Raw genomic sequence first — 24,648 nt, 5'->3', positions numbered from 1 at the left:
AAAAATAGACTGCCACACAATCCACTCTGCTGCTAAGCAGGATTGTTGTTGATGTATACCATATTCCTATTTGTAGTAGGCCATTATGTTATTTGTATTTGAGCCAATTTTATGTTTAATAATAGTTTTTTTTTTCTTCAGTGTAATGTTTGGACAATGTGTTTGGTATTTAACAAGGTGTCTCTTTAAGAGAACAGGATGGTGATGTTTAGAGGATGTTTATGCCAGTAGGGGGCATAATGTTCTTTGTGATCAGCTGTGGAAGCATATCTTTTGCTTGTTTCTATTGTTATTTTGGAAGCAAGAATAAATCAGATGATTCGGAAACATGAAGATGAGAGACTTTACTGACACAGATTTGCACCAGACAGACGACAGACAAGACTAAGGAAAATAGCATTAAAAAAAGTGCTATACTGCACTTAAAACAGAATGATGACAACACTTGCTATTTTCTTGGGTAAGAAGTGTGGGCAGCTTATAAATGGTGGGTTTTTTTTATGGGTATATGCAAGTCTAAGAAATAGTTTTTGTTAACTAAAACTGCTTTAAAGATTAAAACATATTTTGTTAAAAAATAGACAATTTTTTGGTGTGATATTTAGAACTAAAATGTACTATACCACAACGGTAACAAACTAGTCTTCGTCATACAAAGTATCACAAATGGTCTCAAACTAAACTATTGAATAAAATGTTAAGATTATACAGCATGATCCGTGCCATCTGACACAAGATCTGAGCAAATCCACCCCGTATCGCTGAATCATAACGTCTCCAGAGATGCCAGGGCGACAGTAGTCACACTTTACATTCATGATCAAGCTAAAACACAAAATAAGAGAGTAACAGAAAAACAGATGGAGATCGTTTTTATATGGAGGTTTATTCAAATAGAGGAACTTCTCTTTTCTCTAGGACGATTTTAGGAAGAAAATAATCGTTTTAGTTTTAAAGGATAGATTAAATAAGTAAGAAGTAAGACCACCTGTTTGTTTTCTGATTGATTTTTAACAATAACTTATACACCATTATTAACTACTTATGAGGTGAGCTATGAGGTTGTACATACACAAAGTTCTGTCATGAATCTCATTCTGTTTGCAACCACATCATTCTCTAGAGGGAACAGCTGATTGGTTCCTTCTGTATAAGTAGCTAATGAGCTCGCTGCTCAATCTATAAATACTTGGTCAGAATTTGCTGTGGCAGTTGCAACACGCTTTCAGAAACCCTTCTCCTTCCCCAGCTCCACCTGTATGGATCTGCAATTCATGTATGCTATATTGTACAGCAGCAGCGTGTCATTTATGTATTGGCAGTAGCAAGTTCCATACTTGCTCTGCAGCAACAACAGCAGCATAGCAAATCTAGTTCACGAAGACAAAAAATATCAACATTATCAAATCTATTACCATGCCAATCACTCATAGAGTTGTCATGGCAAAAATGTAATGCCCGCATTATTTCATCGTATTCTCTGAGCGGTATACAATTCTTGGTATTTGGGGCACTTTTTGTGTTTCCTTGCCTCTTCTTAACGGATCACTTCCTGTTCTCCTGAGTTGTAAGTCGTTTTGGATAAAAGCGTCTGCTAAATGCTTAAATGTAAATGTAAATTTCAACATACTTTTTAAATCATATTGAACCTTGAATATTTGATATTAAAATTTTCATATTTGTATATACATATTTTGCGATAAACAAAGATAAATATATTGTTTCTACATATATATTATCAATGCCTTGAAATCAATAGATTTATATTTTTCCATAATATTCAATTCGATTACATAATTCGCGATGCTTTTAGTTCTTTACCTCACTAAAGTCGTCCCTTTTTCTTTTTGTCTGATTTTCAAATACATTTCAAATCAAATTTTGTAAACATAATAAATGTGCTAATATTTGTGAAATATTGAGAATGATTTTTTAGCACTTATGTGCAATTTTCTTTTTAATAGAAAAAGATTCCCTTACCCCAATATTGCTGTGATTAGTATCATGTCAAGAATGTAAAACAATTCCGTTTTTTACACATTTCTTTTTTTAATTTTATTTTTATGATAAAGTTAAAGGTGCTCTATGTAAATTTTAGCAGCATCTGGAGGTGAGGTTGCGAATTGCAATAGCCCACCGCTCACCCCTCCCTTTCGAAGCACATAGAGAAGCTACGGTGGCCTAGCCTGACAAGCCAGACCCACATCAAGATGTTTGGTCTGGAAACTCACCATAGACAGGGCTCAATCCGAGGGGCGGGATAAACGGCTGTCTTTCAAACTCCCTCTGCACGCGATAGGATAGCGCTACACCAACCAGAGCAACGAAGGTGAAACAAAGCTTGTTGATAGACTAAACATTCGCCGTATCCGGTCAGCAAAACTCCGAACACATCTTCCCTTTTTAAGAATGACTTCAGTGCCGTTCTTTGTTCTTTTCTCAAGAGAAAAGCTTAACTCCAAGTCTTCCAGAGTCACGGTCAAAGCTGATTCTTTGTTTCTGTGTTTACTAGAAGCACGCAAACGCAACTCGGCCGTCGTCATTATGGCCCCGCCCACCGACTCTATACACGATGTGATTGGCCCGGCAAGAGTTAGGGGAATACAGCTCAGAAGGGTATTGAGAGTTGCTAGATGACACTCGCGGGCAGATTAAATTTGCTGCCGCTAGGGTGCGTCTAGATTTCTAGGCTAACTGTGGCCGACACAGGGCAAAGATGTAGTTGCTTGAGACACCAGAGAGTAGTTAGCGCTCTGTAGAGCAGTTTGTCCTTTTTGGGCTTCTGTAGAAACATGGCGGCACAAAATGATAACTTGACTGTAAGGGGACTCGCAGTGTATGAAGATAAAAATGGCTCATTCTAAGGTAATACCAACATAACGGTTCATCATGTAAGGTCTTTATAGACCACTGGAAACATAGTTATGTATATTTTATTGCATTTCTGTCAGTATATCCTCTTTTACCTGACTGCATCATAACTATTGCATATCAAAAACTATTATGTATCCAACTTTCTCCCAAAAACATAAAAACTTTATTACAATTCCAATTGGCAAATCACACTTAAAGGTTGACCAGGATGTAATAAATGTATCTTTACTGTATGTATATGAAACAGTAGCCAAAAGTGTCACTAACTGAAGAATCACCCATGAGGATAAAACTGAGGATAAAAATGAAAGCTGCAAAATAGAAAAAATAAAAGAGGAGCGTTTGAGATCATTTTTAAGAATTGTCCAGAAAGACACTGAAACAAAATGAAACAAGAAGGGAACTAAACTTACAAGTATTACATTATGTCATTCTTTGAGAGTGTGTATTTATTTTGTGGCTTCCACTGAAGCATATCCTGCTTGGGCAGATTAAATGTATCATGCTTTTCAGCTCTTAAGAAGCATATTAGGATGACACAAGCTCCTCTCAGCTGTTCCTCTAATGGTTTCGGCATAATTACTGAGGGTATGGCTATCTGCCCGAGAACCCCACGTGAACAATTCCTGATGGCCCTTTTGGCACACTGACCGGAGTTTTTGACATGAACCGCTGTTGTCTGATGTCCTGTGCTTGCCTCACATTCAGATAATGTGCTCTAATGAAGAAACTTCAGCAAATCCAGTGAGCAAATGACCCGCTGTGTCGGATTAGCACTGCGTCATCACTTATTTCAATACAGTGACCACATTTCCCTCGCCCACTGTCGTGACTTGGCCTAATGCCTATCTTGAGAGGCTCTCTAAAGACCGGAGGAAAAATGGACCTATAAATCTGGACACAACACGGGAGGTTTAATGGCTAAGCCAAAGCTATCTTCCAATAATGATGCTTAACATCACGCAGGTGGGGAAACAGTCACGTAGTCTATTAGTGAGAAGCGCAGCTTAAAGGGACATAAAAGGAAATTTGAAATATTTATTCTCTCAAATGTTGTTTCAGACCCGGGACTTTTTAACCTTACAAAACGCTAAATGACTCCGGAGTCTTGCAATATAGAGCCCAAGTCATATAGAGCACTTTTTTGATGATTTTAGGTGATCTTCGTAACCTTTTTATTGCATTTGCACTGAAAAAAATAACATATATTCTTCAAAAGTTCTCCTTTAGTGCTCCATGGTAGAAAACTAAATAAATGAAAAGTGGTTTGGAACCACATTAGGGTGATGAAATAATTTCTTCAAGGAGACATCATGATTTTAATGGTAAGTCATTACGGTGTGTGCAAGTAAAAGCTTGGTCAGAGTCTCACAGGACCACACCAACTTTTTTGGGGAGAGCATGTTGTTTAACACAACAACTATCAGTTCCTAGTCAGGGTCAATAATGTATTGTTTTAACCTGTATAGCATTCACCTGGTTGTATGGAGAACAATTATACAAATAGGCTTAAAGAAAAAACACAGACACTCTAGCTGCCACACCTTGATCTGTGGTTTAAAGTCCACACTAAATAACTCCATCACACTACATTTATGAATTATATGCTGCAGTCTTATTTAAGGTATCCACATGAAAACATGGATTTAAGATATAAATTAATACCACGATGCTGTAACTGAAAATGCACCTTCCATCTTGAATTAAGAAACAGTAAACACTGACATATTCCTACACATGGATGCTGAAAGGCATGCATGCCTTGCCTCAAACTGATGGCTGTTGTTGGCAACTGCATTTGCCAAAGGGAAGCTCACTGGATAAGTGACCAACATACTAGTCTAACACAGGCTCGTGCACATGCAAATATTATTCAAATCTCTCGTCTCCAATAGTGCTGCGAAATCAAAGCTTCGAAGCTAGAGGCAGTGCATTTCTATGAAACAATTAATCAGTAAACAGTCTAACATTTAAATGGAGCAAACCCCTTCCAGTCGCACAAAGAAGCGTGTTAGGTGATGCTGATACACTCACAGGCAAACCCTTCTCCCCCGTCACAGCGCTCTTCGTAACTTTTCCTTTCAAACCAGTCGAATGGGATATTTGTAATACTCACAATTCGGTAGTCTAACAGGTGAGTGCCTCCTTTAGCGCTATTTCCTTCCGAGTTTCCAGATATCTGATTTCCCTTGCCGTGTTCCGCCTCTCCGCCCCGCGTTGCAACTGCTGACGACGACGCTGAGTTTCTTTCCAGCACCAGCGCGCTTTGAACAGCTCCACTGACGTCACTCCCCGCGAAACCAACCGACGCCACGCCTTTCAAACCGCTGAGCCGGAGACCCCACCCAACAGACACTAGTGATTGGGATTTCGATTCATCCACGTGATTCGAATCTTTTGAATCAGTTCAACAAAAAGATTCGTTTAGAGACGATTTTCATTACTATTTGTTTGGTTTCAGCAATGGAAAATTTATGGTCACTGGTTTTACTGGAAAAACTCCAGCAATAAAAAATATAGCTACTACATTTAAAAGGCTAAAGTGTTCAGTATGATTACAAATATGCTTACCAGTGTTTGGAAGGTTACTTTGGAAATGTAATAGGTTACAGATTACCCTATTAAAAATGTAATATAATAATAATAATAATAATAATAATAATAATAATAGATTTTTATTTATAACACACTTTTCATTTCGAATAACCTGAAATTGCTACAAGGGAAACAACAACGAAATGTAGTGCAACTATTTAAATTACTTTATTAAAGTAATGTAACTGATTACATTTGATCAGATTATTTTTCTAATTTTCAACACTGAAACGCCTTTTTATCACTTGCCATGATGGCAACTCAGACAGGTTGTTTTTTTATTATTATTATTATTATTATTATTATTATTATTATTATTATTATTATTAATTATTTAAACTCAGACAGGTTGTAGCCTAAAGCCTTCAGAGGCAATGTGGTTTGACGTAATTGGCAGACGTGATGCTCTGCAAATTCAAACAAGAACCAATCAAAAGCATCAGAATAGCATCACTTTACTAAAGAAAAAACAGGCAAAACAATAAATTATTATTATTCAACATATCCTAGCTTTTTACATAAAATATTCAAATGTATCCACTTTGTAATCATTAGCATTTACATAATTAACTGTAATTTAATTGCACTTTTTTTTCTCAGTAACTGTAACTGATTACAGTTACATTTATTTTGTAATTAAATTACATAATCAAGTCACATGTAACTATACCTACTCCCCAACACTGCTTACTACACTAGCATATTACAACAAAAAATACACTTTGGGCCGTTTACTCAACACCGTTTTGAACTAAAAAACTAAACCTTCCGTTGCGTTTTTCATGCCCAGATGACAGTGATGTCAAAATGATTGCCATTTACATGGATCTGTGAAAACTAGGCCTACTAAAATGCTGTATTATCAATGCCAGGCCAGTAGTTGGCAGTGTCACTTTGTAAACGTTACTGTTTCAACAAATTTGTAGTTTTTCCAGAAACAATAACAGTAGCCTATTGTTTTCAAAACTGCTGTCTCGCTGCTTACTGCCTAGATAGGCTACCGCTTTCTATTATGAATGCTTCATATTTTATATGTTTTATCCATGATTGCTGACTCACGTGCAGACTGAAGGCCTCCTGACCGGTGTATCCGCCTAGGCCTGTCTACCTATGACCTATGGCCTGAATAACCCAATGCGTTTAGGATTGAATGGATTTTGTTCCGTCATTTGTCTCAAACCCTTTCTTGAGTTGGGGTTGACCTAAATCTTGTTATACTTTATTAATACTAGTTATTAAAATTTAAGACGACTTTCATTTAGTTTGTTTGTTATTTTGATGTAGGGGAGTGCGGGGCACAACCTAACGCGGGGTTAGTAGCACGCATGGTTTAACAATTTCCACACATGCCAGGATGACGAAACTTTGTGTATTTACTAGCTGCCATATCAACACTATAGCAGATGCCTTTTTTGTTTATTTACTTCAAGTACTAGGGTGTGCATCCAAAACCATATACTCTCTTAAGTAGGTAGCCTACTTATTCACTTCGTGACCACTACAAAAGTATTTTCTATATGTGTGTAGTGTATGTAATCTGTACAACATTCGCCGATTATCGTGACCACCAGCATCAGATGTGTTGCTTTACTACCATCAATGATCCCCTCCAGTGGCCTCAAAGTGTGAATCTATGCACACTTGACACTTCAGAATCTCCCCAGAAGAATTAGGCTAGTAGGCTACTTCTTTTGTGACATACTGTTTTTCACCTACTATGGTAGGCCTATATAGTAGGGAAGTAAGTATGCAATTTCGAGTACAGACAGTGTCCATCAGTTCATTGAACTGATCGTCTGAAGGCAGGAAAGCAGTTAACCTACTTCAAAAGATCTGAGTCAGTTGATTCGTTCATTTAAAAGATTTGTTATCGAATGAAACGCCCCTAGCCTACTTTACAACGTTCTTCGGTAGAACACAAAACAAAACAAAATAATTGACTTTTGAGTGTAAGTGGATGGTGACTGGGACTGTCATGATGCCTAACACCCCTCTAGCGTTCAATGGAATAAAGAAGTCATTCTGCCTCTCATGGTGTGTAAATTATTACAGATTATTCATTTAGGCTAAACTATCCCTTTACGAATCACCAAGTGTGAAAGAAACCGTCATTCCTAGTCATCGCATGTTCGTTATTGCTATTGGGGACTCCAAGTCCCAGGAGACATTGCGATTGATTTCCAGCTCTACCGTTGCCATAGTTACACTCGCTGTGAGTGTTGTTCACAGCAAAGCAGCCAAGTTTGCGAAGGAAGGTGGCTTAACTATCAGGATTCTGAAGCAGGCATTAGAGGTATTAAGCTTTGTATATTCACAGCTACATATGAACATATATTACACACCGTTTGTGTTTAAACAAGAATAAACACATGGATTTACGAGACCGGGGTTAGTTGTTAACTTACACATTCCAGTTAATAACGTTTTCCATTACTTTATTTTTCAACGTCAACGTCTGTGCTTAACTCGACGTTTTGTCTACAAAAAGTTATCGAATATTTTCACCATTATTAGTCATGAAAAATACAGTTCGTTTTGTCTCAATTGTGGGCCACTATGTAAGTTGTCACAAAAATGCAACTGTTTAGTAAAGAGGATTTAAGTATAGGCTATGCTAGTTTTTATGTTTACAATGTGAAATACTCTCCAAACTAAACACATCACATATGTAGTTAAAGTTTTTATAGTTTATTTTAAGTTAAAAAGTAAACAGTCAACCATGAACCAAATTATGAACAAAACAAAACGACCATAAACACACACAAACGTAAAAAGTAATATAACGTTACAATTTTAAAATATTGTTCAAAGTTACTGCAAACAAGATGGACATTCATGAATAGTGTAACCTGTCACAACTATAGCCCCGGTCTCTTCTACAAAAGCAGAGTCTTATTTTCATTTCATGGATGTTTTTAAAGCTGTGTCCTCTCTTTTTAGCTGGTTTATGGTGAGCGATGGAGGGATGTGTGGTCCGTCTCCACAATGTTTCTTTCAATGGTGATTTAAGCGCTCAACCCATCATAATCAACTTCCACCAACTCTTCCAAACCAGAGATGCTCCTGCAATTCTGCCTATGGTTGGCATACCCTTCTCTCTTATTTTAGAATAACATTCTACAATGTGTAATATTTTGTGATATTGTGTGATATTTTCCCCCATCTAGTGGTGAAAAGGTATATGACCATCCAGTGAATAATAGTTTCTGTTCCTCTCAATTCTGATTTCGTTTTAACTCCTATGGTGGCCGATTTAGTCCAAGATTAACATGGCAATCCCCCTCTTCACATTCAACATGGTGCCATCGGGTGTTAAAACGTGAAAGACGAAGCTTGAATTTACGGGTATGTCCCTCTTTGGCTAATGTACTTTCAAGATGGAAGGGCAACATGGCGACCAGCATTCGAACCCCTCACTCGTATGTATTTTCAATTGCATATTATAAACTTAAGAGAATACTTTATTACTCGAAAGAAGTAAATAAATATACATTAATGAGCACATATATTTTTGAAAGAACTAATTGTTTTTAGCTAAGAATAAACAAAAGTTACACAGTGTAGCTTTAACTAGATTTGAGCTAGGCTCTACTGCTCTACTGAAAACACATTGCGCTTGAGAGCGCTTTTGGCAGCGCAGTGTTTTTTTTCAGTTGAGACTGACACTTTGCTTGGAAGTGTTACTAGTATTTTTTTTGGAATACTTTATTTTCAGTTTTTCAGTTTACAAAAACAAAAAACAGAGGAACAAGTAGAATAGAAAAAAAGGAAAAAAGAAAAGAAAAGAAAAACACCCCCCACCCCCAAAAAGGTGCTCCAATATTCTATAGAATATATGTAATATAGCAATGTTTTCGAGGTCAGTCACAATGTGTTACTAGTATTTAATTTCACAGATAGTTGGTTTCTGTATTGTTTCTATATAAAAATGCAGATATAATGTAATGTTTTGGCTCTGGCTCTTGTTTTAAATGATTTTGTTCCGTTATTATGCTTGTTGTCATCTTGACGTTGTACACAGAATGTGGCGGACTGGCGGTTGGTCGGTTTTGTATTTTTCCCGTCCCTCCACTGTGATTGGTCGGCTGGGTAAAAGTGGCAGTGATGAGCATTGCATTTTTTCTCAAAGTTAAACATTCTTCCAAATCTCGACGACCGTTAAAAAATGCTGAGCACTCAGTGAAAACAATTGGATATGCCAGCCAGCTGTGTGAAAATTATGGTGGAATAAGTCCTGCCTCCTGAAGAAATGAGCCAATCGCTGATTAGTTAAGTCACGAGTCACAGTGTTCTGAGACACGCATTTAGGATTAAAAACAAATTAAATAATAGAGTTGTTGTCAGATTTCATTGGTGATTTTAAATATGAAATTTAATCGAAATTTAAGCTTGACAGTTTTGGAGAATTTGATGTTTCCTCATTCAAAGAGATAACACTTTGACTGAAATAAAATGTAAAAAAATTACTTACTTTTACTTACTTACCAAAAGCTGAGATTTTAAAATACATTGGACATCAACCAGTAAATTAAATTTAGTTTACTAAAAATCAAAAAATAAAAAGATTTCATATAATAAAATAGATATTTTTATCTTGAAATAATTGAATATAATTATAATATCTCACCTCTTTTGCAACTGGATTCATTTTTCACTGAGATTGGCTTGTTGCAATACTCATTGGGCCTGCCTTTTCTGCAAAGGATATATACAATAGAATTTGGCCAAAAAGGTACTTTAATAGGCAGCATAATTAAGTTGCATATCCTTAATGCCTTAAAATGTTTCCTATGTAGGCAGCTCACTTGGATTTTGAAACAACATAAATGTGAAAAATTGCCTCACACACGCCCATACACTTACACCCACCCACACGCTAATTCATTTCAATCCCACTTAGCCTTTTATTATCTTGCTCGCTTTCCCTTTATTGATGTTTATTGATTATTGGGTGCTGTATTCCACTCTCTTTCCACATATTAACTCCCTTCTTGTTTTTGAAATTTTATCTGGGCTTTTATAGCTCTTGCTCCACAAAATAGGAAATTATAGAGCTAGTACGATCAGGATATAGGTCACGTTTCAGCCTCCCATCGTGTTGTCCAGGAACTCCCAGTCTTAATTGAATGGATTTTTCCCCATTGCTGCACAGCTAGAGCTTTGCAAACATTGGTGTGGGGGGTGGGCGTCATGCTGCAGTCGTCCTCTTGCACTGAATTGCTGGCCACATGACATCTTGAGTCCACTGCTCTTTTCTACATAACCTGAGGCAGATGTTTTGATTTTTTTTGTGTCGTGTTGACATATACAAGAATATTTTTTGCGAGCATATGTGCTCAGAGGTTCTCTTGATCTTGCAGATAAGGAATGAGGATGTTCTCCGGACTGTGGTGGCTCTGTTGGATACATCCTTGCCTGATGTCGGCCCCAGAGACGTGCACGAAACATTGCACTACCCTGGGACACGTACTATTATTTTGTCAAGGGACCATGTAGGTATGTAATTCACCTTGGTTGGGTAACAGAGCATGAATTATGCTTGTGAGCATGATTCCTTATATAGAGTGAGTTTTGGCCTAAAGCTAATTTATGCTGATTACTCTGCAGATGTTTTAGAGGACTATAGGGGCAAGGCTTCCAGAAACAAGGTGACAAATTTGAGCCCAGTACCCCGTAAAACAACAGACAGAGCTGATTCCAAACACAAGCTGCTCGCTGAACTATACAGCGACTCCGAAGAGAGTCCAGAGGAAACCTCAGAGGAGGCGTCAGCAGGGGAAACAAGTAACAGGTTGAGCTTTTCTAAAAATTAACTCTAGAGGTGTGGTCACCTTTGTCATTGTTCTGCAAATTTTCGAGGGCGAAATCCAGTCAGTTCAATAGGAATCCACATGGTTGGGTGAAAGATTTCCCCACGCAGATTTCACAACTGGCTTCCCAGAATTGACCAACAGAAAACTGCTTGATTTGAAAGTGACTGTATGAGTAGTGCTTAATACATTGCTATAAAGTATTGACAATGGACGACTTGACCTTTTTTGGCCAGCAGAATTTTGTGACTGCACCATTACATTGGGTTTCTATGGAAGCTTGTTTTCGTCACACAAAAAAACATTTTTAAAGATCATTGCAACTTTTTATCTTACAATTTATAAACACGCAATTGCAAGTTATAAAGTCAAAATTGCATGATATAATTTCAGATTTATGAGATATCAATAGGCTGACCATATTTTAATTACCGAAAACCAGGACACTCAGCCCGGCAATACTCAAATGATACTCGAAGTTTACTCAAATATGCCTTATTAATTAATTAATACAAGTATGCCCCCTCTGTATGGTTAGAAAATTGTTATATTACAAAATACAGGTGCTGGTCATATAATTAGAATATCATCAAAAAGTAGACTTATTTTTATTCCGTTCAAAAAGTAATACTTGTATATTATATTCATTCATTACACACAGACTGGTATATTTGAAATGATTATTTCTTTTCATTTTGATGATTATAACTGACAGCTAAGGAAAATCCCGAATTCAGTATCCCAGAAAATTCTAAAATTACTTAAGACAAAGAAAGGATTTTTAGAAATTTTGGCCAAATGAAAAGTATGAACATGAAAAGTATTAGTATGTACAGCACTCAATACTTAGTTGGGGCTCCTTTTGCCTGAATTACTGCAGCAATGCGGTGTGGCATGGAGTCAATCAGTCTGTGGCACTGCTCTGGTGTTATGAAAACCCAGTAGCTCAGCTCTTCTGCATTGTTGGGTCTGGCATATCGCATCTTCCTCTTCACAATAGAACACAAATTCTATGTGTTCAAGATTTTCTATGGGGTTAGGGTCAGGTGAGTTTGCTGGCCAATTGAGAACAGGGATACCATGGTCCTTTAACCAGATACTGGTTGCTTTGGCACTGTGTCCAGGTGCCAAATCCTGTTGGACAATGAAATCTCCATAAAGTTGGTCAGCAGCAAGAAGCATTCCTCTAAAACTTCCTGGTTTACGGCTGTGTTGATCTTGGACCTCAGAAAACACAGTGGACTAACACCAGCAGATAGCATGGCACACCAAACCATCACTGACTATGGAAACTTTACACTGGACCTCAAGCAACTTGGATCGTGTGCCTGTCCTCTCTTCTTCCAGACTCTGGGACCCTGATTTCCAAAGGAAATGCAAAATTTACTTTAATCAGAGAACATAACTTTAGACCACTCAGCAGCAGTCCAGTCCTTTTTGTTTTTTAGCCCAGACGAGATGCTTCTGACCCTGTCTGTTGTTCAAGAGTGGCTTGACACAAGGAATGGAACAGCTGAAACCCATGTCTTGCATGCGTATGCGCGTAGTGGTTCTTGAAGCACTGACTCCAGCTGCAGTCCACTCTTTGTGAATCTCACCCACATTTTTGAACAGGTTTTGTTTTACAATCCCTTTTCAGGGTGCGGTTATCCCTATTGCTTGTACACTTTTTTTCACCCACATCTTTTCCTTCCCTTCGCCTCTCTATAAATGTGCATGGTTGGACACAGAGCTCTGTGAACAGCCAGCCTCTTTTGCAGTGACCTTTTGTGTCTTGCCCTCCTTGTGCAACATGTCAATGGTTGTCTTGATGGTTTGGACAACTGTCAAGTCAGCAGTCTTTCCCATGATTGTGTAGCCTACAGAACTAGACTGAGAGACTATTTAAAGTCCTTTGCAGGTTTTCTAAGTTAATTAGCTGATTAGAGAGTGGCTTCAATATTAAACCTTTTCACAATATTCAAATTTTCTGACATACTTTTTCAAATCAAATATATCAGTCTGTGTGTAAGGAATTAATTTAATATACAAGTATCACTTTTTGAATGTAATTAGTGAAATAAAGAACTTTTTGAAGATATTCTAATTAAATGATCAGCACCTGTAATATCTATAACCAAAATGTCTATGTCCTGGGAAAACAGGATGTTTGGTCACCCTAGATATAAACTTGCAATTCTGACTTTATATCACGCAATTGATTCTGACTTCTCTCAGAAAACTTTTCTCAGAATATGGAGATGTAAAGTCGCTATTGTGAGTTAAAATATTATTATTTTTAAAATTATTTTTTTTATTTTGTGGCAGAAACAAGCGTCCATAGGTTTCAAACTAAAATAAAGGTTTCAAAAAGAGATTTTAGCAGCAAAGCCATTCAAGAACCATTTTGGATTGCCCGAAGAACCTTTCAATACACAGTTCTTAAAAGAACCATTATTTTCTTATTGTGAAGAACTTTTTAATAATCTGAAGAACCTTCTTTCCACTATAAAGAAGGTTTTGTGAAACAGAAAAGGTCCCATGGTTTGTTCAAAAAGTTTCTTCATGGAACCACAAATGCCAATAATTAGTGTACACTGTAAAACAAAAGTTAATGATTTATGCTGTCAAACTTCAAAAGAGACTGAAAAACACCCCAAAAATATCATAAAAATGACCATGTTCCAAGTCTTTTAAAGCCGTTTGATAGTGTTGTGTGAGAAACAGACAGAAAATTAATCATTAATTAATTAATCATGATTCTGCACAAATCGTTTTCTGAATCTGTTAAAGATAACGGGATTACAATTATTTTTCCCCCCCAGATCCTCTCTGGCAAACAGTTTGCCAAGTGTTCCTTATCAGCTCTATCCCTCCTCCTACAGGAATAGATTTGGAAAGGAGTGAACTGGAGCGAATATTTATTTATTTATGACATTTCTCTACATTTAACAAATATCATCATGACCTTATTATGGCCAATAACAATGACAAATGCCAGCATACATGTATGCCGGTTAGTTTCTATGCCAACGTAACTGTTTTATACAGTTTCAGTGCAAATTGTATCCTATTATGGTCACTTACGGGGACAATGTTAGTGCATAGTGTGACAGAATATTGTTGGTTTTGTAAAAAATTCTACCTGGATTCGCAAAAGGAATAAAATGTTATTTTTGATAATACTTTATATAAGGGTATTATTTTAACTTTTGATTACAGTCATAATTTCAGAATCTTGCTGTAGACACATTGTGCTATGGTGCTCATGTGGGAGATGGAGGTTCAGACCTGCCCCAATTCCATTTCCTCAGTGTCTTCTTATAGTTCCAAGACTTCTAGTTACTAAAACATTTTTAGTTGTATATGAGCCTGTTTTGCTGTTTCCCTGTAGATGGTCTTGGGAGCGATTCTGTGAAGGCCTACAGGAGTTTGTGGATGGAGCGAAGGATAGGAAAGAAAGAAGAGAAGTGCAAGCAAGTGACGGACAGATCCCGGCTTCCGCCGTAGGAGTTGAATCTCTGATCGTGGCTGCTGCTTGCTATGAAATCAAGCTACTGTAAGCAAAGTACAAGCACTGTGCCTAATTCAATCAAAAAGCTGTGAAAGAGCCATATAATACTATTTTGTGAAATAAAACACTGATGATTTAAAGGAAGATACTTTGCTGCTCTTAGTATCTCATAACATCCTCTGCAAATGCAGTAATGGTTTGTCAGTTGCATTTTATAGTAATTTTTTGCAATAAAGAGGAAGTTTTACAGACAAAATATGGATATTACGTAAAATGCAATGCAAAGTTCAGCTAAATCTCTTGTTTGTTGCATTCTACGAGGAGTGTTCAAACTAAAATATATCCACATGCAAACTAGGGATGTAAATAATTTATAATGGAATACATAACTGAATACATATGTATGTATATATATATATATATATATATATATATATATATATATATATATATATATATATATATATATATATATTTAAGGCTGGACCGTGTGGTCTGATCAAATAGCTGAGCTACTGTAGCTCAAATTGCTCAAGAAGTTAATGCTGGTTCTGACAGAATGGTGTCAGAATACACAGTGCATCGCAGTTTGTAACATATGGGGCTGCATAGCCGTAGACCAGTCAGGGTGCCCACGCTGACCCCTGTCCACCACCGAAAGCGGCAACAGTGGGTACGTGAGCATCAGAACTGGATCACAGAGCAATGGAAGAAGGTGGCCTGGACTGATGAATCAAAAAAAATGTGCCTGGACGGCCGGGTGCGTGTGCGTCGCTTACCTGGGGAACACATGGCACCATGATGCACTATGGGAAGAAGGCAAGCCGGCGGAGGCAGTGTGATGCTATGGGCAATGTTCTGCTGGGAAACCTTGAGTCCTGCCATCCATGCGGATGTTACTTTGACACGTATCACCTACCTAAGCATTCTTGGGATAATGTGCCCTGCCACAAAGCAAAGCATAAATGTATTATGCATGCTTAAAATGTATTATGACAACCCATTTCTCCCATTCACATACTTTTTATCTCAATTGACTGATTTACAAAACTTTTTATTTTGTCTGTTTATTTCTTTTTGCATTAAAAGGTAAAAGAATACTATGCATACTATGCTTCTATGCAAAATCGTCTTTCACCTACAATCCACAAGTCTAAATCTAAGTCAAGAACAAGCTCCTGACTGTCCTTCCCTGTAGCCTCAGGCATTTCAGCTCTTTATGAGTGGATACCATCCAGGATTTCTAAAAAAGACTTTATTTATATCATCAAACTGAAACAAGCCTTGTCATTATAAGATCCCACTGAATGGTGTTGCTCCACCCTGAGTCTATTTCCAGTCCAGAGGGGCTGAAGAGTGGAGAAACCTGCCCTGCCCTGTTGACTATGGGGTGTTATTACCAGTCAATGAGAGACTATGGCTTCCTCTCTCGCTCCTTTCCCTCTTCTGCACTCTGTATTTGTGCCAATGGCTTCCACATGGCCTGTGGTTTAGTTTAACCTCAAGTGTCTGCCATACACACGCCCTTACTAGAATGTGTAGACACATTGTGACAGTTTAAAAACGGATGAAATTTCAGAAAATCGAGCAATATGCTAATCTAATGAAGATACTGAGTTGGCATTTTCTGTTTCTGTCTGTGAATTTGTAGGTCTACAGGAGACACAGTGCTTCAGCTGTCTCTTTTGGCTGTTAGGAAACGCTACTGGCACCTTGGGATTGGCAGCTACATCATGGAGGTAAACACAAGCACAAATTGCTTCCGTTTGGACCTTGTCAAACCTCTTGTACATGTTCTGCTTTGAATAGTTGTGAATATATCATTGCTGCTTTGTCTTAACCAATTACTTGGGGTGCAAGTTAATAAAAATGGCCTTGACGTTTGTATTTTGCTTAGACACTGCCCTCTGTTGTTTGCATGTACTACTGCTATGTATTTTTTTTTTTAATACTTGCTGTCTCTCAACTTCAGTTTGACCATTCTGATTCTTTTATGGACTTTGTTTCAGCTTCTGAAGACTCAGACTGTTGTAGGCAAATATGATGTGCTTGTTGCTCACGTTGACACGGATGCAACTGATTTCTTCAAACGTCACGATCTCACTGATGACATCCTCCTCAATGACAAGTTCAAGTACCGATAATGTCCTCCCACATGGCATTTTGTACTATTACACATATGCTGGAATTTAAATCTAAATTTAAAAATCACACAATAAATGTCTAGATGAAAAAATCATATTACCCCTCATGCCCATGGACCATCTAATTCATTTTGCACACAAAAATGACTTTCTCAAAATGTCAATCATATTTACTTGGCTCTAAATGCCATATAAAATGCATATTAAAAGGCAGATGAAGACGTTGAACAGATGGTCCATCTAAGTGGGTTGCTCTTAGCCAGAATAAGTTGAAAACTGGACTAGACTATTCTGATTATTAAAAATCTGCCTGTGAGACCTATGTCTCTATTGACAGCGGATATGAGGCAGGAGTTGCTGATTATTTTATTATCATTTAAACAAACAGTGCCATCTTACACCAGGTGGTGTATGACATACATTTATAAATACAATACATACATTTTATTAATAATTAGGACCAGTCAAATATCTAATTGCAATGAAATTTAGTTCCTTAAAAAAAATGAAGTATTCAAAACTATTTATTAGGTAAAAATCATACATTATACAACATTAACCTTATACACAACATTTTAAAACAAAAATAACTATAATACAGTGTTGCCAACACACAGTGTTTTTATTGTTAACTAAAACTATTAAAAATCAGTGAAAGTAAAACTGCAATAATGTCAAATATAAACATTGCATTTTACACTTAAATTAATATACAAAAAATGTCCCTTTGCAGTTTAAACACTATAAAATAACTCAATAGTAAAAAATTTAAGATAAATATAGATTTTACTGTATATACTAAAAATAAATATATTTAATGAAATATATACAAAAAAGATGTTACTACATGTACTTATTGTAGTAATAACAGTAAATTATGCATAATTACATGTAACTAACCCTAACTGTAACTCTATAGTAAGTACATGTAGCTGCGTCACCTTAAAATAAATTATTACCAAATACTCTAATAGTATATAAATGTGAAATAACACTGATAATACAACCAAAAATAATTCAGCTTAGTTTATTTAAGCACATAAAAATCACTTAAAAAATCTAAATTAAAAAATCAAAAATAATTTTGATATCAAATAAATTTGATTTAATGTTTTGTTTTGGTATACTACACAGAGAGCTGAAAGATGACTGGACCAACAGTGTTGTCATGAGCTACCTGCCACCCTTTACTACAGGTGAGGCACACACACACACATACACACACACACACAGCTTCATGTTTTCATTAAAAATATTTCCCTTTAGACCTAGAGTTGAGAAATCCTGCTTTCTTTCTGAGTTTACAAGGGTTGGAGATGGAGATGGAGATAGCGTGAGTTAATCTTCTCTGACTTCTGTTCTGAGTGGTTGCTATATGTTTTCTTTTTTGTTCTAACCCTAAATATGTGCAATAATCTTAGCAAGCACCACTTATAAACATATGATTACAAGATTAGGGTTGTCTCTGTTTCTCAGAAGGTCACAGGCTCTCTCTGCGTATCAGCAACAGGTGGTGTGTGTCACCAGGCTACTCAAAGAGGTCAAGACCTTACACGAACAGGTGATATTACTTTCATATGATATTTCATTGGACCTCTTACTTAATGATGTTGTATAAACAAAGTTCAGGAAGAACACGTTTATATATATATATATATATATATATATATATATATATATATATATATATATATATACGTACATACAGTATAGCTGACTCACCTATGTTCCTCGAGAGTTTCCTACATCCCACCACCACCCCGTCTCCTCACACTTGCTTGGTTAACTATCCTAATCAGAGAGGTTTGGGCCAAAATTCAGTTTGGAGCCCTCCCCTTAGACAGCCCGTTAAATACACATACCATTTATTATGTGTTTTTTATTATACCTGATTATTTGTATTAAGTGTGAACTCGTGAACTTACAGGTGGCAATTTATTATTATCACAGATAGACTCTGTTTCTGTGTTAATTTGCTGCTCACGTGTGTGTGTGTGTGTGTGTGTGTGTGTGTGTGTGTACGTGTACACTTCCATGGTGAGTGGTTTTTCAGCTAGATCTAAAACGTGAGGAAGTGGACCGTCTCACATCCAAGCTAGAACATGAAAAACAAAAGAGGCAAGATGTAGGTATGTTTGTATAGGTGCAAATTCATTATACCACAATATTTGTCGTCACATTTTACAAAAAAAAAAAAAAAAGGTTAAAGCAGCACACGTGAAGTCTCAAAAGCATTTTTGGAAATTTAATAATAATATATTTATATATCATAACTGTCTCTTTTTTATATTCTTTTTTATTCTATTTATTCTCATATTATTTTATTTGTTTTTTATTATTGTATTTTATTTGTGCAAAATGTATTTTGTTTTATTTAATTTGTATTCTTAATTTGTATTCCTTTAAGGGGATGAAGGGATTATTTTAATAAAATATCTTGTTGATCTTTTTTTTATTTCCCAGTTTAATATAATGGTGTTAAGAGTACACGTTCAAGTTTCTTCCTTTCCCTTTAAGTTCAGCCTCTGTCAATTAATTCCCACACCCTAAATTAATATTTATGCAAATCTAATATAAATGTAAAAAAGAGGATGCCCAATTGAAAATCCAATTTTCAGCCAATACTGATAAAGAACTAAATATTGGACAGCAAAAATTAAAAGATTAAACCCATATATAGAAGAAGATAAAAAAGTAACTTCTCAGGGAATTACTAAAAAATATTTTTTCTCAGATATTGGGGCTACCCATTAATTTCTTCATTCACCTGCCATGTCTTTATCATCCAATTTACACAGTGCAAAATAATGAATCATGTATAATCTATTTTACTCCTGTGTGCCTTTTCTGTAGAAAACAGGTTCTTGATGTACAGGCTGAAGAGTGTAAAAAAACTGTTAGACAGCAATGACTCAGGCTCAGGTGAGTGTTTTTTTGTTTGTTTGTTAATTTTATTTTATCTAGCAGTGGTCCTTAACATTTACTGAGCTGCAAACAACACATTTGAACAGTTGCTCTAAAATGCTTGTGTGCTGATACAATGGTCCTTTGCCTGTCATATTGACTAAGCGACCATGATATCCTTTTGAAGCACCTGACCAATAACAAGCTCAGACTGACCTTTGCTCGCACATCCAATTATAAGAGCCGCTTGTCTTCTAGCCTGTGACTCATAGAACAGTGTGCTGAGTTATATAATGAGTCATAAAGCTCTACTGGCTCAACAGTGAGGGACGAAGAAAAACCCATAAGATCGATGCCGTCTATAAAAAGGAGGCGAAGAGAGGCACGATGGTGAGTGCTCAACAAGTGCGAATTCGCTTCATTCAAACAAAGCAGACATTTAGTGAAGAAATAAGACATTTTGAGCACGACACGAAGTGGAGTATAGGATCAAATATACCAGTGTTCAATATAAAAAAAATAATCACAAATCTTCCGACAAATAATATAGTTCATTAGCTTAACTGTAGGTTGTTTATAAAAAGTAACTGTCAAGTGTGTGAACATTAACAGATTTGAATGTGGCTCATCCAATAAAATGCTTTGTAAGTGCTTTTCGTCTCATAGCTAAAGCAGGGTTCCCGCGGGGTCTTAAAAAGTCTTAAAAAGTCTTAAATTCAGAAAGTTACATTTAAGGCCTTAAAAAGTCTTAAAAACACCCAGATTTTCATCCTAGGTCTTAAATTTAATTTACCAAAGTCTTAAAACTTTTACTTCCGTTCAGAAACAAAACCTTTTAGTTTTCTTTACCCGACTGCTTCATGCATTTTTACTCCTTACACTTTTCCTTCAGCTTTTCAGGAAGGTGCGATTGGCAAACGGAAAGCAAGAAATTACCGTAATAAACCATATTTTGGCAAAAAGCGCTATTTGTCTTTAAGGATTTTTTTTAAGCGCGCCAAATGTTGAGGATTTACGGTCAAATATCGCTTTAATATGCTGGCGCCAACACTCGCATTCTAATAGGGTTAAGCGTAATGTATTCTGATGTATTTGATCTGACTGGGTGGGCAGCTGTCAATCTCAGGCCCAACCATAGATCCTACCCTATCATAGGTTGGTTGTTTTGCCCGGTATGCACTTGTGTCTACGCGCGTTTTCAAAGAACATGGGTCTTTGCACACTGAGTCCGATATTTTCGCATGCGTTTTTTCATATTCGTGATCCGAAAAACTCGTCACGCACAGAGACCTTGCACACTGAGTCCGATGCTTATTAATGAATGTGTTACGGGGGAAAACGCAAAACAAGACAAAGTGACGTGTAGTGAGGATGATTTGTTTGTCCTGAGGAGATATTGGGTTCATCTAACGTTACTCCTGTGATCGCGTAGAGAGGAGAGTTTCCCTATCCAGACCGACCGATTCAAAGTTGCAGTTTCAGTGGCTCAGTTTGATGCTTTGCTAGCGATACTGGAGACATATTTAAAAGAAGACCACTAATTTCTGTGAATCAATTGATCCCGAACACCTGGCAGTATGTCTATGGATCCGACCACACACACACACACACACACACACACACACACACACACACACACACACACACACACACAGACAGAGACACAGACAGACAGAGCTTTACAGACCCTTACGAAACAAAAATATATTGCAATATATTTGAAAATATCATGCAATATATTCACATATAACGTTATGGGATTTAATATTTATATTTTCCAATATATTGCAATATATTGAAAGCGGCCATCATTTGTATATTTTCCAATATATTGCAATATATTGAAAGCGGCCATCATTTGTATATTTTCCAATATATTGCATGAATATATAATATATTTTATAATGCCATCAATATATTTTTCCATATATTAAAATATATTTCAAGAAAATATATTGGTAAATATATTTTCCTTTCGTAAGGGAAGACTTGATGTGCTATAATTATAGTTGTGATATAATAATATTTGTAGCATTTTTGCTAGAATAATATGTATGGTGGCTCTGAGTTGTCAAAACGTCTCAAAATGCGTTTTTACGGATGCGAAAACGCAGAAAATCGAACCTGTTTCAATTTTTTTTTTTGACGGACGAAAGTTTCGGAGGCAGTGTGCAAGCGTGACTGACATAACGTGAGGTCGAATTTATTTTTGGAAGTGCGTAAATTATTATTCTAGCAAAAATACCACAAATAATATTTTTATATCACAGCTATAATTATAGCACATCAAGTCTCTGTAAAGCTCTGTGTGTGTGTGTGTGTGTGTGTGTGTGTGTGTGTGTGTGTGTGTGTGTGATCGGATCCATAGACATACTGCCAGGTGTTCGGGATCAATTGATTCACGGAAATTAGTGGTCTTCTTTTTAATATGTGTCTCCAGTATCGCTAGCGAAGCATCAAACTAACACTTTTAATCGGTCGGTCTTGATCCCGCTTGATAAGGAGGGGAAACTCCACGCGATCACAGGAGTCTCTCCACATCTCCTCAGGACAAACAAATTATCCTCACTAGACGTCACTTTGTCTTGTTTTGCGTTTTTATCCCCGTAACGCATTCATTAATACGCATCGGACTCAGTGTGCAAGATCTCTGTGCGTAACGAATTTTTCGGAATACGAAAAACCGCATGGGAAAATATCGGACTCAGTATTTTGATATCAGTTTCTGAGTTTATTTAATGTTTCTATAACTGAATCAATAAAAATAGAATGTTTGAAAGTTTCTGAGATCATTTATAATGCTTTTAGTAATGCGTCGTGTTGGTCTTAAATTTCACTCATAATGGTCTTAAAAGGTCTTAAAAAGGTCTTAAATTTAACTTACTGAAACCTGCAAGAACCCTGTAAAGCTGAGTTGCAAGGAATGACATGTAACATAATGGGCCCTATCATACAAGGCGTTGTTGCTAGTTTCAGCCTGATGCAGTTTCACATCCAGGGCTTGACATTAACTTTTTTGCTCACTAGCCATTGTGGCTAGTGGTTTTCCAAAGTTACTAGCCACTCAGCATTTTCACTGGCCACAATTTTGCTGTTTGGAAATTGCATTGTATATGTTTAAAGTTGACTTTGGCATGCATAAATTACTTGTTTTTGAGTAAGTTTACTTGATTTGGAAGATTTAAAACACTGCGCGTGTATTTGACAATTCAGGAGCAAGGAGAACTGATCACGTGTGTTTTTGCGATAATATGGGAAATTCTGATTTCTTATGACTTATAATTATTTATTACTTGTACAAATTGTTATATGTTGATGTCATATGTTTTTATGTCTGAAACCTTGTTAAATGTGCTGCTGCCTCTCTTGGCCAGGACACTCTTGGAAAAGAGATTTTTAATCTCAATGAGTCTTTTCTGGTTAAATAAAGGTATAATAATAATAACATGTGCGACCGAGAGCGCTTTTGTTGTGTGTCATTCAGCGCAATTCCGCCTATCTCACCTTCACCAAGTATAAAGAATTGTAGCCAATTTTGTGATACGACGGTCTTGGCTTTTTATTTAGCTGTAAATTATATTCAACCCGCCAAAGTGGCTAGTGGGAGTGGCTGCCGTACCTGCCACAGCTGAAATCTACCCGCATTTGGCGGGTTGGCGGGTGTTAATGGTAAATGGACTGCATTTATATAGCGCTTTTAACAGACCCTATGGCCATCCAAAGCGCTTTACATTTTGCCTCACATTCACCCATACATGCAATGTCAGCCATCCAGCTCGTCGGGAGCAGCTGGAGTTAAGGCTGGAATACACTACACGATTTTTTAAACCTCGACACGATTTTTTAACACCTCGACACTTGGTCAGGTGGAACCGGGGATTGAACCACCAACCTTCTGGTTTGTAGACAACCTACATGAACCACTGAGCCACTGCCGCCCCTTAATGTCAAGCCCTGTTCACATCCCACGCCACATTGTTTAAATAGCAAACACACTCGCGCCCATCTGTTCGCCCATGGGGATGCTGGTCTGAAAATCAGGTTTGTTCAGGCACATTGTTGGCGTGTTGCTATTTTGAGGTGACTGAAAATGACTGCCATGACCAACAAAAACCTGGTCTAAAGTCAGTGCAGTATTTTTTGTGTTATATAAAGCCCGCATTAGTAATATGCGCCTATAGGCAGGTGCACAATGCGCATACACTCTGCTTATTACACACGCAGGAACGTGCAGCAGCACACAAACATTTTAAATATTAAAAATAAAAGGAAATAAATCTCCCCTCTGGAGACGTGTTCAGTCTTTCCACTCGCAAATTCCGACATGTAAATAGAGAATCCGCTATGGTGCAAGCGCAACTGGCTTTTAAAGGGAATGGGAGATGAGACTGATTGGTTTATTGCACGTTACGCCTAAAACACACCCATGACTCATTAAGAGACTAGGTACCAGCCTTTTGGACCACTTCTGGCATGCTGACCGTTTTTCCCATCGTTAAACTTCAGACAGATCATTTAAGTGCACCTGTGCCATGTTCTTCAGACCATGCGCTCAGATTGTTAAAATAGGGCCCAAAGTGCTTTGAATATACTGGATTGTCTAATTTCCAGATGATTAAAAACAGACTGACCAGGAGGATTCAAAAACAGGAACAAGAGAACAAGAAATAACACAGAACGAAGAACCTTTCATCCAAACACCAGAGGGAGCTGGAGGCTGTTGATAAAACTCCTACATTCTACATTAAAATATGTAAAGGACAATGTTTATGATTATAAACATTCATTATGCATTGGTTTTTGCCAGATTTTTAGGGATTTCTGATTG

General features: G+C 37.0%; 2 protein-coding genes and 1 long non-coding RNA gene across 3 annotated transcripts in view; 2 read left to right on the top strand and 1 right to left on the bottom strand.

The window, feature by feature from the left end:
- The window catches only part of smpd3 (sphingomyelin phosphodiesterase 3), a 47,933-nt gene extending 42,790 nt beyond the window's left edge, over window positions 1–5,143 (bottom strand). Inside the window, exon 1 of the mRNA XM_067436370.1 lies at window positions 4,991–5,143. The gene's annotated coding sequence lies outside the window, so the exon portion shown is untranslated. The remainder of the gene's footprint in view (window positions 1–4,990) is intronic.
- Window positions 5,144–7,672: 2,529 nt separating this feature from the next.
- On the top strand, window positions 7,673–8,812 carry LOC137065191 (uncharacterized). The gene is made up of 3 exons (XR_010901600.1): window positions 7,673–7,762; window positions 8,410–8,549; window positions 8,727–8,812. It is a non-coding gene; the product is annotated as an uncharacterized lncRNA (long non-coding RNA).
- Window positions 8,813–10,799: 1,987 nt separating this feature from the next.
- Window positions 10,800–24,563, top strand: si:dkeyp-50b9.1 (uncharacterized). Its single transcript, XM_067436590.1, has 11 exons — window positions 10,800–10,965; window positions 11,077–11,260; window positions 14,653–14,817; window positions 16,424–16,511; window positions 16,782–16,906; window positions 18,051–18,112; window positions 18,183–18,249; window positions 18,393–18,477; window positions 18,970–19,045; window positions 19,770–19,838; window positions 24,432–24,563. The coding sequence occupies exons 1-11, from the start codon at window positions 10,800–10,802 to the stop codon at window positions 24,437–24,439; spliced, it is 1,095 nt and encodes a 364-aa protein (XP_067292691.1). The 3' UTR covers window positions 24,440–24,563.
- Window positions 24,564–24,648: the final 85 nt, after the last annotated feature.

Source organism: Pseudorasbora parva, chromosome 25 (assembly GCF_024679245.1).
Source record: "Pseudorasbora parva isolate DD20220531a chromosome 25, ASM2467924v1, whole genome shotgun sequence".
Classification (NCBI taxonomy): Eukaryota; Metazoa; Chordata; class Actinopteri; order Cypriniformes; family Gobionidae; genus Pseudorasbora; species Pseudorasbora parva.
The sequence above is the reverse complement of the archived record's forward strand: the minus strand, read 5'-3'. Positions and strand labels throughout refer to the sequence as shown.